The 14,313-nt window shown below is 41.4% G+C and overlaps 1 protein-coding gene across 2 annotated transcripts in view; it reads right to left on the reverse strand.

Annotated features, from left to right (window-relative positions):
- Nucleotides 1-14,313, reverse strand: part of DBR1 (debranching enzyme 1) — a 63,069-nt gene that overhangs the window by 11,333 nt on the left and 37,423 nt on the right. Inside the window, exon 10 of one of the 2 annotated variants that reach the window (XM_090008471.1) lies at nucleotides 2,485-2,772. The exons of the other annotated variant lie outside the window; for it this stretch is intronic. Coding sequence (XP_089864597.1) covers nucleotides 2,762-2,772 — 11 coding nt within the window. The 3' untranslated portion in view covers nucleotides 2,485-2,761. Of the gene's footprint in view, nucleotides 1-2,484; nucleotides 2,773-14,313 lie in introns of those variants that run through there. 2 annotated transcript variants of the gene reach the window in all.

A 14,313-nucleotide genomic window follows, 5' to 3' on the forward strand; every position in this document is an offset into this window, starting at 1 on the left:
AGACATTATGATGCTGATATAATATTGCCCTTAAAAAAAAATACTCGGCCAAAAAAAAAAATGAGAAGTTCAATACTCAGCAGACGTGGACAGGCAAGGATGCTCGACTGCTAATGCTCAACTGGAGTGAGATAATCAATGCTCAGCAGTCATTGACAGGTAAAAATACTTGACTGCGTGTCCACAGATGCTCGGTGGAACGAGGTTTGATCGTGATGTTGCTCGGTGAAATGAGATCTGATTGGCAGCTGCAAAGAAGAAAAACCAGCGAACCAGCGAGGTCTGATTGACAGGCGTGAAGACTATCTGATCGTGATCAGTCGTGGCTCGGTGGAGCGAGGTTTAATCGTGATCAATCGTGGCTGAGAGGCTGAAGAATGCTCGCTCGATCGCAACAGGCGTGAAGACTCGCTGCTCGATCGCGACGGGCGTGAAGGCTCGCTTGATCCTGCAGAATACTCGTTCGATCGTGAAGAGGACTTGCTCTATCGTGACAGGCGTGAATACAGGGAAAAGATCGATCACGGATGCTTTGATACCATGTTAGAATCTGCACCTTCAAACCTTGGAGATCTGCCTTCAACCTGAAAATACAAATTAGGGAGAAGAGAAGAGAGAAGAGGGAGAGAGAAAGAAAAGGGATGCTGAATGGGAAAATAGGGTACGTGATATCGATACCCTCTTTGCTGTATGTATTTATAATAAAACAACACAGAAATTACAAGTATGCCACATTCGTTTGGATCTGTTCGGATATGGATCCTGAAATCGGATCCATATCCAATACAGATATAAATCTAACAAATATGTCAGCTAGTTGCTTTTCTATTCAACACATCACATATCTATCGCTTTATCTTCATTGTCTTGAATCTTGATTGATCTTTTCATATTCTGGTTCAAGTAAGAACGTGACATGTCAAAATAACCTTTATGGCTAGTGAGGCCATAGACCTCTATTCTACTTTCATATTAGATCTAGATACAGTTCTTTGTCTTTTGCTACCATAAAAGATGAAACTCTTTTCCAACAGTCATATAAATTTACACTAGGATCTCCAGCTAGATCGACACCCAAAGAGCCAGCTATAATTTGTCCCTTCTACAAATTCCAAACCATCATAGCTTTTACATATCATAGCATGTGATTCACTGCCCTCATATGCCAAACGTATGGTCATATAAATTATAATATGTAATCAAACGCATATGAAATATTTGGATTAATAAATGTTAAGTACTGTAAGGAATATACAATATTTTTTTGACATGAAAGTAAGTGCATGGATCACTTTCATTTGCCGTTAAGCTCTGATTTATTGATGAGGGACACTTTAAACCTTTGTAATCTTTCACTCCAGATTTTTCAATAGTCTATAGCGTATCTTTGATGTAATAAAAATATATGGCTCTGTCCCTCTATCATCTTCCACTCAAAAATGTTCGAAGTGTCCAAGAATTTTATTTGGAATTTGGTTGTTTTTAAGATACTTTTTTACTTCTTTAATATGTCATTCACAGATTCTGACACATGGCAAGAGATAAGACCATTTGATTATATTGTTTTTATAAATGAGCTAAATATTTCATCATAGTCTAAACATGTTCTTAAGTATAACCCATGGTTACCAAAAGCCTCTATCAATCATGGGAGGTCACTTTCTTGGAAAGTTGTTTCAAAGGTCAAAAATTATGTGCTTCTGAAACTCATTTCCCTTATCTTGGGAAGCAGCACTTCCAAAGGCACTAGATTTTCAACATGAGAATTGAACCTTCACTAATAAACAAAACATTTACATAACTTCAATGAATTAGTGTCATGTATTATAATCACTTGACCTTTTTCATGCATTCTAAAAATCATCTTAATTAACTTTTTAAATGCTTCTTAGTTACTTCTCACCTTCCATTTTATATCATTATAAATCTCTCATTTCCCTTTTGCTTCCTACATCGCTTCCCCATTCCACTTTTGTTTGCAAACTAGGTATAACATTTCACCATTAAATGTGTTTTTTAAACCCTTCATATGGCACCCTTTCTTAATAGAATGGAGTGTACATTTATGTTATCATGTTTGAAAGATTTGCAAGAAATATGTGTCTGTGTGCAGGTTCAAAGAGAAGGAGAACAGAATGAAGGTAGAGGAAGCAGAATGAGAATAAGTGGAAGTTTTGTGTGATAGAATTAAGACAAAAGAATGAATGAACTTTATCCAATGGTTCTCAAGTTATGTACATAAGATACATATTTTCCTGGACAGAAATACCCATGAAACATAGGGCTAGACAAGGAACGGTCTAGGAAGATTCTGCCCAGTTTTTGGACACGGGCAGGCCTAAGCCTTTTTCAGATCAAGCTAGGGATTGATGCCTGGCACATGGCCCACATGATGAACAAAGAAAAGTCATTCTCTAGACATTGTATGAAACACTATTAATACAAGTGAATTAGAACTTAGGCCGTCAAGTGTAACGCCCCAAATTTCAAACTTGCGAACCTTTTCAGAAAAACAGGCAAGAGACTAGAAATATCTCTTTCCTTCAGAGTTGGTTTATGAAATCAGCGGAAGATTTTTCTTTGATAAATCATAAGGCAAGCTGACAACTCTGGGCACGTTAGCTAAAAGAACCAAAACGCACAAAAATTCGGATATCCTAAGGGAAATCCGATACAAACCCAAGCGTCCAGGACGCAAGCTAAGAGCAGGAAGAAGAAGTCTTGAAGCCATCTTGCAAACGCGCCATCGCCCGTAGAGTACCTAAACATCACCTGTACCCATAGAATGGGTTAGTTTCGCGAAAAACTAGTAGGTGCACAAGAGAGACTAACAGAAAACTGAATTAAGTACATTTAATTCGGTAGGCTACGCAGTTTAAAGCAGATAGGCAGTTAAACAAGTAAGCAATGCAAGCAAGTGAATAGTGCAAACACGTAAGCAGTACAAGCGAAAAAGGCGTGTGAGCGAGTAAGTAGTGCAAGCAAGTAAGCAGTGCAAATGCGTAAGTAGTGCAAACAGTAAGCAGTTCAACGCAAGTAAGCAGTTCAAAGCAAGTAAGCAGTGCAACTGACCAACGCAGCATACGATCCATTTGATCGTAAGTTGGGAACTACTACGCAACAAGCTTGTCCTCGTTCCTAGAACGAGGTCTCTACATCTAATCACCATCAAGACATCGTTTGTCACTCACTACTTCTAACCAACGCTTTATCCTGAACGACCTTAATCTATCCTCATCTCTCAAAGTCTTACGCGGTTAACCGTCAACGGTTATGACGCACTAAGGCGTCATACTTTCTCAGAAAAGCTCACCCTTCCATAGAAGGTCCAAAACATGATCACTAACTCAAATCGCTAACGATCTGATTCTCACACCTAAGTCAAGCATGTAATCATGCTAAAACAAAAAGCCGAAACTATGAATTCATAGTTGGCTATCACAAACAATCTCAGAAGATCGTCACAGCTCACTATAACTTTTTATGGTAAGCAAAAACACAAGATCCACATCGGATCGTTCGGTCTGAGAGATATATGACCGGACAAGGAATTACCGCCCTAAAGGGTATACCTGATCTTGGACCCTACACTTCCTCACAGGAGTTCACCGTCTTTGCAGCTACCCGTTCGTGGACAGTGTACATCCTCACAGAGATCTCCCACTCTAGCCGGGTCACCTGATCTGGGAAATGTATAACCTGACAGCGAAACCTTTTGGAGATCGGTCCCTAACAAATGTCATATCCAATGAAAATCATTACGATACACGCATCCACACAAATGACCGCTCTCAGGGTCGATAGTTATTAATACAAACAACAAGATCAACGCCCGGATCACCTGGTCTGGGACATGTATAACCTCACAAGGAATTCCGCCCTAGATGGTATACCTGGTCTTGGACCATACACTTCCTCACAGGAGTTCACCGTCTTTGCGGCTACCCGTTCGTGGACAGTATACATCCTCACAGAGAATCTACCACTCTAGTCGGGTACCTGGTCTTGATCATACACGCCCTCGCAGATAATCCTTTGGAGATTAGGTGCTCGACAGACACCTCACTTAGTGATACATGCATCAATAATCGAGTACTCTGAACCATTGACCATCTCGGGGTCGGTAGCCACAATATGGGCACAAGCTTGCATATCAGCAATATGCATCGTATCACTTCACATAGAAGCATAATATCCTACGCATCGTGTTATTGCCACAAGGAATATTGCAATCCTCAAATAGGCCCTCAAAGCATGTGTAAACGACACATGAGAACGCACAAATATGGCAATTCAGTTGATTCTATGGGCGAAGGGTAACTAACTCTACCCGTCAGCCAAACAAAACAACCGAATAAGACAAGCACTCATAACAATGCTCGTAAAACATATAATTACCATAAAATGACTCAGTCCATGAACAAGTAATTAAATTAATCGTAAGGCATAAACCATTACATCACAAGCCATTCATAAGCAATCATACGGCAACAGTTATATCACAATATGTAAGCAGCTTATAAGACAAGCGGCCACATCAATCCTAGTTGACACCAGTTCGTAGATTACGAGTTGTATGCAATCACATCAATCATAAGAGATGCAAGCCAACAAGTGTTACGCTACAATAAGCACCAAAACAGTTCGACCAAGGGATAAAGCAAGTCATATGCTAATATGTAGCAACTGGTATAATGCTATTATTATAAGCATTTAACTAGTATGAGAAACTCCTTATTACTCTGCAAAGAACTGCGTAAGCAGTTTAACCAACTAGAGTAACGCCTTGACAGGCGTGCATAGTTCAACGAGTAGCATACTGAACTATCGAGCAAGCAAGCGAATTAGTAGTGTAAGCGAATCAGTATTGCAAGTGAAGCAGTAGTGCAAGCGAAGTTCACGACTCAACGACCAGTGTGAACAGACCTTATGTTTCGATAATTACTAGTCTGCGGGTACGCGTAGGCAAAACGTAGAAACAACTGAGACTAGTTCGAGCGTCTGTTATTCTATGTATTTTCAATAACCCGAATAGCAAGTTGAGTCCGCTCCAAAGGTGACGGCATTAGCCGAGAGAGAATTCCCCAGAGGCAGAAAAACAGTGTCACGGATGCATCCAACTTCTGCAGAAGTGTTGAGTTAACTTGTGTAGCCTAGGTCCCCTAACTCCAATGACTGGGAAGGCCGGATCTTTGCTCGTGGGGTGGTTGTTAACAACCTGTCCAATGGAGTTTTTGTACCGATCTGTCCTCTCCCTTGACAAACATCAAGAAGCGAACGGATGTGTTAGAGGTTGCTTAACTAACGACGCATTCTATGTCGTGGTCTTTAAACCACTCGAGCATCTTGCCTGTGAAGACGAATGTGAGGTCATTTATGTGATTACAGCATTTTGTATTTAGCGTTGTTCGAGGTCGCCCGACCGTCTCATCCGATCATCGCAGTACTAGACGTGTTGTGCACGACTACAAGTACTCCAGGATGAAGGGAGTATAACTCCTCAATAGAAGCCTCAACAGGAGTGTTTCACAAAGATGTAAAGTTTATCAACTTTACTTTATCTTTTAAAACAACAGTACATTGTGCCAACATTATGCATGTGATTATCTCGAATCACATCCGCTATCGGGGTATCTACATGTCTCGCATAACTCAATATCGACCTCGATAGACGGGATACGGGTTTCTCAATAAAACACCAGATAAGAAGTTCGCTCGAACCCCCCAATTCGGGATCACCCGAGATATGCCAAAAAGGGCGAGCAGAACCGGCCAGTCACATCCCTCCAAATGCTTCGATTTGGAGCAGCCTTTGATGCTTTTGCGCGGCTCCCTAAAATCTCAAGTCGACTCTGTCGGACTGCACACACGAAGAGCCAGGATCCTTGCGAGGTATCCCTCTCCTTAGACGAGGATGTGACGCTCGCTCCCGACTGAACTCTGGTCGCAAGAGGGAGAGGGGGGGTAAATGCCCCTTGCATCCTCCACGAGGATGCCTTTAAGGCATACGCAAAGAGCAAGAACTTGCACGTCATCTGCAATAGCAAGGCAGTAACAACACATATGCAAAAGCAAGAGCCTAGCGCAAAGCGCGACGGCAAAGTAAAGACTGTAAACAGGAGTGCAGCGCAAACCCTCTACACAACGCGCAACAACAAGTAAACACTGTAAACAGAAGTGCAGCGCAAAACCTTTGCGCGATGAGCGACGGCAAGTAAAGACCGTAAGCAGGATTGCAACGCAAAACCTTTGCGCGGTGCGCGACGGCAAAGTAAAGGATAAGGATCGCGAAACCGCATCCTTGAGTTAAATGCGTACTCATATAAATATATATGATATATATATATGCATATATATTTATGTAATTGTCCTTTTTAGTTAATTGAACTCAATTCAATTGTCCAAGTCTTCTGTGCAATCTTTCCCTACCTTGAGAGGTGGCGGTCCTCATATACCAGCTGCGTAGGTAAGCACGAGCTCAAGCCATGAAGAGTGAGCATGATCCAACGTTCAACATGCGATGCTTAGAGCTTTAGTATGCTATACCATAAAGAAAACAAACAGGAGGTGAGTCCGACAAGACCCGATGCGAAGCAAAACAAGGGACTTCGCTCCCTGCAGACACGCTGCGGAAGCAGAGGCCTGGGGCACGAGCCCTGCTTAGCGCGGCAGGAACAGGGGAGGAGAGCCCTGGCTTTCTGCCAGCGAACAGAGGCAGGTAGGCCTGCTCCATGCCAGCCAAAGCAGACCGAGAAGACAAGCAGGGAGCAGCCGCTCCCTATTTGTAGAAGACTCAGGTTGCTAGGGTCCAGCCCCTGCCGACCTGCTAGAGGACGAGGGGGGCGGAGTGGAGCGGAGCCCCCCTGTCAGAATAACAAACGAAGGCAGGGGCGGCAAAGGCATCACCCCTACCTTCCGACCAAAAAGAAAGGTGGCGGCAGAGGGGCGTCGCCTCTGCCAGTCCGCTGGAAAAGGTGTCAACAGAGGCATAGCCCCTGTCGGCGGGTCAAAAGGAGAAAAAAAGAAGGGAAGGGGGGGGGGGGGGGGGGAAAGCGTACCTGGTGGTCGCCGACGGCGGCATCGTCAGCGTTGGAGGGAGGTTACAGGAGGCGGCAGCGTCGACGTCGGGTTGACAGGGGTCTCCAGAGGGTGTAGAGACGAGAGAGTCAATCGGAGGAGAGAGACCGAGAGGCGGTGCGGGAGAGAGACAGCGAGGGAGGGGTTTCATGAACCTCCCTCACCTCTCTTGCCTCGACCTTAAAAGGCACGGGAGAGACGGTCAGGTTGCCCGACCGCCTGTTCCCCCTTTGGATCCGGGTCGGGTCCAAAACTGGTCCGACCCGATCCAACAATTTTTTTTTGTTTATTACATCCTACCCTCCTTAAAATAATTTCGTCCGCGAAATTTCTATTGCATAAATTGGTCAAAAGGCAAGCCAGAGCATTTTTCCTTAATATTTGACCATTCGTTAACCGAATCTTCGTTCGAGTTCCTTACCATCCTTGAAGTAAACAAGAGATACCAAGGATCAACAAGATACTTTAGTCGATAACGCAACAACCTTAAGAATAAATGTGTGAACATACACACCCAAGAACACTTGTGCACAACAAACACAACACACCGAATCACAAATGTGCACTTGCACCCATAAGTTTCATAAACACTAAAGAGGTTGGGCTATAATCCCAAATCCCTTGAAGAAATACAAGAGGAGCTGCCCATATATATAGGGCTTTGGAGGAGGCCTTGGGAGGGGCTCCACATAGTCGTTGGAGCCCCTCCAACGGTCACAAATGTGACCGTTGGAGGGGTCCAACGACTAGTGGGTTGGGCCCCTCCCAAGGCATGTACAATGCATTAAATGAAAAAGCAAAAATAAATAAAGAAAAAGAAAAAAGAAAATACAAAAAACATATTCTTGAAAAAGAATGTGTAAAATTCCTAAACTACCCTTACTATGACTATATATATTTTATATATATAATTGGTAAATACATATACATATATTATATATATGTATATGTATTACCTTATATATATATAAAATATATATACGAAATTACAAGTTTGATTACATAATTTAACACCCCCCCTCAAACTTAGGGCAAGATGACCGATAGTTTGCCAAGAAGGAAGTTGAACCGCGGAGCGCACAAGGCTTTAGTAAAGAAATCTGCCAACTGATATTCGGACGTGACATAAGGAAGATCGATAACTCCTCGGAGATATGCTTCACGAACATAGTGACAGTCCATTTCGATGTGTTTTGTCCGTTCATGAAAGGTGTGGTTCTTTGCAATGTAGATTGCACTTTTGTTGTCGCAGCATAGCTTGGTGGGTCCTTCAATTTTGATCCCCATGTCTTCTAGCAGTTGGTGAATCCAAACAATCTCCATAGTAGTAGTGGCCATGGCACGATATTCAGCTTCAGTTGAGGAGAGCGACATATTTTGTTGCTTCTTGCATCTCCACGAAATTAGTGAGTCTCCTAAGAACACACAAAAACCAGTGGTGGAGTGACGGTTATTTGGGTCACCTCCCCAATCAGAGTCAGTATAAGCAATCAATTTTAAGTCAGAGGAAGAGGACAGAAAAACTCCCTTATTTAGAGTACCCTTTATGTATCTTACGACCCGTAAGATGGCACTCATGTGAACGGATGTAGGCGCATGCTGAAACTGACTTGCAGTATGGACTGCATGGGATATATCTGGTCTGGTAATACTCAGATACATCAGAGATCCTACAAGCTGTCTTTAGGGTGTAGGATCCAACAGGGGAACTCCATCATCAATTTTCATCTTTGCTCCTACAACCGCAGGAGTTTCACACAGCTTCTCATCTGTAATACCTGACCTGTCAATGATCTCAGAAGCAAGCTTAGTTTGAGATAAGAAATATCCTCTAAGAGAGTATGCCACTTCAATTCCCAAGAAATAAGTTAAAAAACCCAAGTCAGACATTTCAAATTTATCTTTTAAGATAGATTTTATACTTTTAACCCCGTTAGAATCACTCCCAGTGATGAGCATGTCATCAACATACTGAAGTAAAATTACAATCCCTGCATTGGATTTTCTAACAAATAGAGCAGTGTCAGTAAAACAAGAGGAAAAACCATTCTCAATCATAACAGAGTTAAATCTATCATACCAAGCCTTGGGAGCTTGTTTTAGGCCATAGAGTGCTTTCTGAAGACGAAGCACCTTTCCCTTAGGAGTCTCCATTCCAGGAGGAGCATCCATGTAGACTTCTTCGCTTAAATCGCCATTTAAAAAGGCATTTTTCACATCCATTTGATAGATGTTTCATTTGTTGATAGAGGCAACGGTTATAAGACATCGAACAGTGACCATACGAGCTACAGGAGCAAAAGTTTCTTCATAGTCAATACCATATTCTTGACTATATCATTTTGCAACCAAGCGAGCTTTATACCTTTCAAGGGATCCATCACTTTTAGTTTTTACTTTGAAAACCCATCTGCACCCTATTGTTTTCTTGCCTTTAGGAAGATTTTGGAATTCCCAGGTTTTGGCTCTTCTCAGAGCCTCAAGTTCATTGTTCATGGCATTAATCCATTCAGGGCATTTACGTGCTTCTTCAAAATTTCTAGGTTCTATATAAGAGTGGATGTCACTAAGGCAGGCTCTATATCTTGGGGAGAAAGAGTCATAGGAAATGAACCTAGAAGGAGGCCTTCTACTTCTCTCAGTTTTACGAGGGATCACTTCATTCTGAGAGGCACTGGGACTGGCATCATTATATCTGTCAAGAGCACTCCTAAAGTTGTTTTGATCTCTATGAGAGTAGGTGATAGGGTCTTTAGGTAATTCAATAGGTTGATGTGACGAAGGAGACAAGGAGATGTTTTCCTCGGTTTCAAGTTCATTTGGGTTACTTTGATCTGACTCATTATCACTAGTATCATCGTCCTTATTCAATAAATCAAATAAAAAAAAATAATCCATATTTTCATTACGGGGTCACAACGTTCAAATCCACTAACATTTTCCAAAAAACTCACGTTCCTGAAAACATACAATTTATCACTTTTGATATCATAACAACGAAACCCCTTTTGGGTTTCAGAATAGCCAAGAAAGGCACAAGAAATGGCTTTTGGAGAAAGTTTGTCATTCTTATCAGTAAGAACAAAACACTTACACCCAAAGACCCTTAACCTGCTATAATCAGGTTCCTTATCATACAGTTTTTCAAAGGGAGAAATTTTGTTTAAATTTTTCGATGGAAGTCGGTTTATGAGATAGACAGAGGTAAGGGCTGCCTCAGCCCAAAGATTTTTTGGAATGTTTTGAGAAATGAGCAAAGTCCTAGTTGTTTCAATGATGTGCCTGTGTTTTCGTTCTGCTAACCCATTTTGTTGAGGGGTTTTCGGACATGATTTTTGGTGAAGAATTCCAAAATTTTCAAGATAACTCTTAAATTCATTTGAGAGGTATTCTCCTCCAGAGTCAGACCTAAAGATTTTTAAACATCCATTGAACTGATTTGAAATCATCATGTGAAAACTTTTAAAGGTTGAAAAAACTTCATGTTTATGTTTAAGGAAATAGATCCAACAAAACCTAGTATAGTCATCCACAAAGATCACATAATATGAAAAACCTCCTTTTGACATTACCGGAGCCGGTCCCCATACATCGGAATGGACAATTTCAAATGGTTTTGTCGTAAACATGGATCTTTGAGGAAAAGGCAAACATTTCATTTTCCCAAGAATGCATTCATTACACAAAAAGTCACTTTTACAAAGATGTTTAACAAAAGGCAAATACGAGATTTTAACAATATTGGGATGACCCAATCTCTTATGCCATACATGAATGTCTTTGTTTTGGACGACGTTGCAAAATTGACTCTTGGGAACTTGAAGAAAATCTACGTAGTAGAGGTCTCCTCTTCTAGAGCCTTCCCCAATCAATCTCCCGGACTGGCGATCCTGTATCCAACATTTATTAGAAGAAAATTTTATATCGCAACCATGGTCCGAGAGTTGGGAAACGGAAAGAAGATTTAGGTTAAGGTTTGGGATAAAACGAATTTTTGGAACAAAGAAGTCTTGTTTTTCAAAATTACCTATTCCTTTAATCTCAAGAGATGTACCGTCCGCGGTTGATACAAAGGATGGAAAAGCATTTTTAGAAAAATTTGAAAGAGTGCAATAACTAGGGGTCATGTGAAAGGATGCCCCGGAATCTAAAAGCCAAGATGTCTTACCGGGGGAAGAGGATGACATAGCGGCTCCGGAAGTACCTCCCTTGAGAAGAGGTTGTAGGGCTTCCACGATTTGTTGAAGAGAAAGAGACTCACTTGATAAGGAGGGTCGTTCTTCAACTTGAGATGCCATAGCCGTTGCAATCAATTTCTTCCATTTAGGACACAAGGGTTTGATATGTCCGGGTTCTTTACAATGATAGCAAGTTACTTTGCTATAGTCTCTTTTGCCATACCGATCATTTCCTCCTTGACCTTGATTCTTGAAATGAGGAGGTCTATAGGTCCTCATGCTATTTCCCGGTCTTGACACGACATTAGCCATTTCACCATCTTCTTGAGTAGAGGAGGTAACAAGAATGCTAGGATTATTTTTGCTAATCCCCATACGGGTTTCTTCACCACTTAGCTTGGTGATAACATCTTCGAGTGAGGGGGATGTGAAGGCGGAGAGAAGAGAGGACCGAACTTGTTCAAATTCGGGTCTAAGGCCATTTAAAAAATTGAAGAACCGGTCTTCTTCAAGTTGTTTGTGCCTTAATTCGATTGCCTCACCACTCCATTTAGGTTCAAGGATTGCGAGCTCGTCCCAAATAGAGGATAATTCGGCAAAGTACTCCCGAATGGTCATGTCATTTTGTTGGAGAGTCAAAGCCCTCTTTTGGAGAAAGTACTTGTGGGATAGATCTCTTGAGGTGTACATTTTCTCAAGATATACCCAAGCTTCGGAAGCCCTTTTAAATTTGATGATGTTGGCATTTATCTTGGTCTCAACGGATGAGAAAATCCAAGATAAGATCTTGAAGTTCTTCATTTCCCAATCATCATGTTTCTTAGAATACTCTTCAAGGGCCTTTTGTCTTTCATCCCCTTCAAGGATCTTAATATCCCCTCCTTCAACAATGGTAATTTTGGGTTCCGGTTCCGGTATGGATCCATAAACGTAACCCCAAAGCCCCTTTCCTTTAATATGGGCTTCCATATTACCGGCCCAAACATGATAGTTTGAGCCATTAAGCTTAAACCCAAGAGAGAAATGGGAGTCTTTTTCGCCCATTAGAGAAGAAAGAATGCAAGAGATAGTATGTACCTTAATTACTTTTTGCGTCTTTCTTGACAAAAGAAGCTCCTAAAATATTGCCCGAAGAAGATGATCCTCTTTGATTTCAAAAAACTTGAAGGCACGCTTCCCAAGGAATGCAAAAGAAGACGAGTCGCAATTCTTCTTCTTCAACGAGGCTTTGATACCATGTAAAAGTATCTTCAACAAGATACTTTAGTCGATAACGCAACAACCTTAAGAATAAATGTGTGAACATACACACCCAAGAACACTTGTGCACAACAAACACAACACACCGAATCACAAATGTGCACTTGCACCCATAAGTTTCATAAACACTAAAGAGGTTGGGCTATAATCCCAAATCCCTTGAAGAAATACAAGAGGAGCTGCCCATATATATAGGGCTTTGGAGGAGGCCTTGGGAGGGGCTCCACATAGTCGTTGGAGCCCCTCCAACGGTCACAAATGTGACCGTTGGAGGGGTCCAACGACTAGTGGGTTGGGCCCCTCCCAAGGCATGTACAATGCATTAAATGAAAAAGCAAAAATAAATAAAGAAAAAGAAAAAAGAAAATACAAAAAACATATTCTTGAAAAAGAATGTGTAAAATTCCTAAACTACCCTTACTATGACTATATATATTTTATATATATAATTGGTAAATACATATACATATATTATATATATGTATATGTATTACCTTATATATATATAAAATATATATACGAAATTACAAGTTTGATTACATAATTTAACACCCCCCCTCAAACTTAGGGCAAGATGACCGATAGTTTGCCAAGAAGGAAGTTGAACCGCGGAGCGCACAAGGCTTTAGTAAAGAAATCTGCCAACTGATATTCGGACGTGACATAAGGAAGATCGATAACTCCTCGGAGATATGCTTCACGAACATAGTGACAGTCCATTTTGATGTGTTTTGTCCGTTCATGAAAGGTGTGGTTCTTTGCAATGTAGATTGCACTTTCGTTGTCGCAGCATAGCTTGGTGGGTCCTTCAATTTTGATCCCCATGTCTTCTAGCAGTTGGTGAATCCAAACAATCTCCATAGTAGTAGTGTCCATGGCACGATATTCAGCTTCAGTTGAGGAGAGCGACACATTTTGTTGCTTCTTGCATCTCCACGAAATTAGTGAGTCTCCTAAGAACACACAAAAACCAGTGGTGGAGTGACGGTTATTTGGGTCACCTCCCCAATCAGAGTCAAGTATAAGCAATCAATTTTAAGTCAGAGGAAGAGGACAGAAAAACTCCCTTATTTAGAGTACCCTTTATGTATCTTACGACCCGTAAGATGGCACTCATGTGAACGGATGTAGGCGCATGCTGAAACTGACTTGCAGTATGGACTGCATGGGATATATCTGGTCTGGTAATACTCAGATACATCAGAGATCCTACAAGCTGTCTTTAGGGTGTAGGATCCAACAGGGGAACTCCATCATCAATTTTCATCTTTGCTCCTACAACCGCAGGAGTTTCACACAGCTTCTCATCTGTAATACCTGACCTGTCAATGATCTCAGAAGCAAGCTTAGTTTGAGATAAGAAATATCCTCTAAGAGAGTATGCCACTTCAATTCCCAAGAAATAAGTTAAAAAACCCAAGTCAGACATTTCAAATTTATCTTTTAAGATAGATTTTATACTTTTAACCCCGTTAGAATCACTCCCAGTGATGAGCATGTCATCAACATACTGAAGTAAAATTACAATCCCTGCATTGGATTTTCTAACAAATAGAGCAGTGTCAGTAAAACAAGAGGAAAAACCATTCTCAATCATAACAGAGTTAAATCTATCATACCAAGCCTTGGGAGCTTGTTTTAGGCCATAGAGTGCTTTCTGAAGACGAAGCACCTTTCCCTTAGGAGTCTCCATTCCAGGAGGAGCATCCATGTAGACTTCTTCGCTTAAATCGCCATTTAAAAAGGCATTTTTCACATCCATTTGATAGATGTTTCATTTGTTGATAGAGGCAACGGT

This window comes from Nuphar pumila, chromosome 6 (genome assembly GCF_984573655.1).
Source record: "Nuphar pumila chromosome 6, dmNupPumi1.hap1.1, whole genome shotgun sequence".
In the NCBI taxonomy this organism is placed as follows: Eukaryota; Viridiplantae; Streptophyta; class Magnoliopsida; order Nymphaeales; family Nymphaeaceae; genus Nuphar; species Nuphar pumila.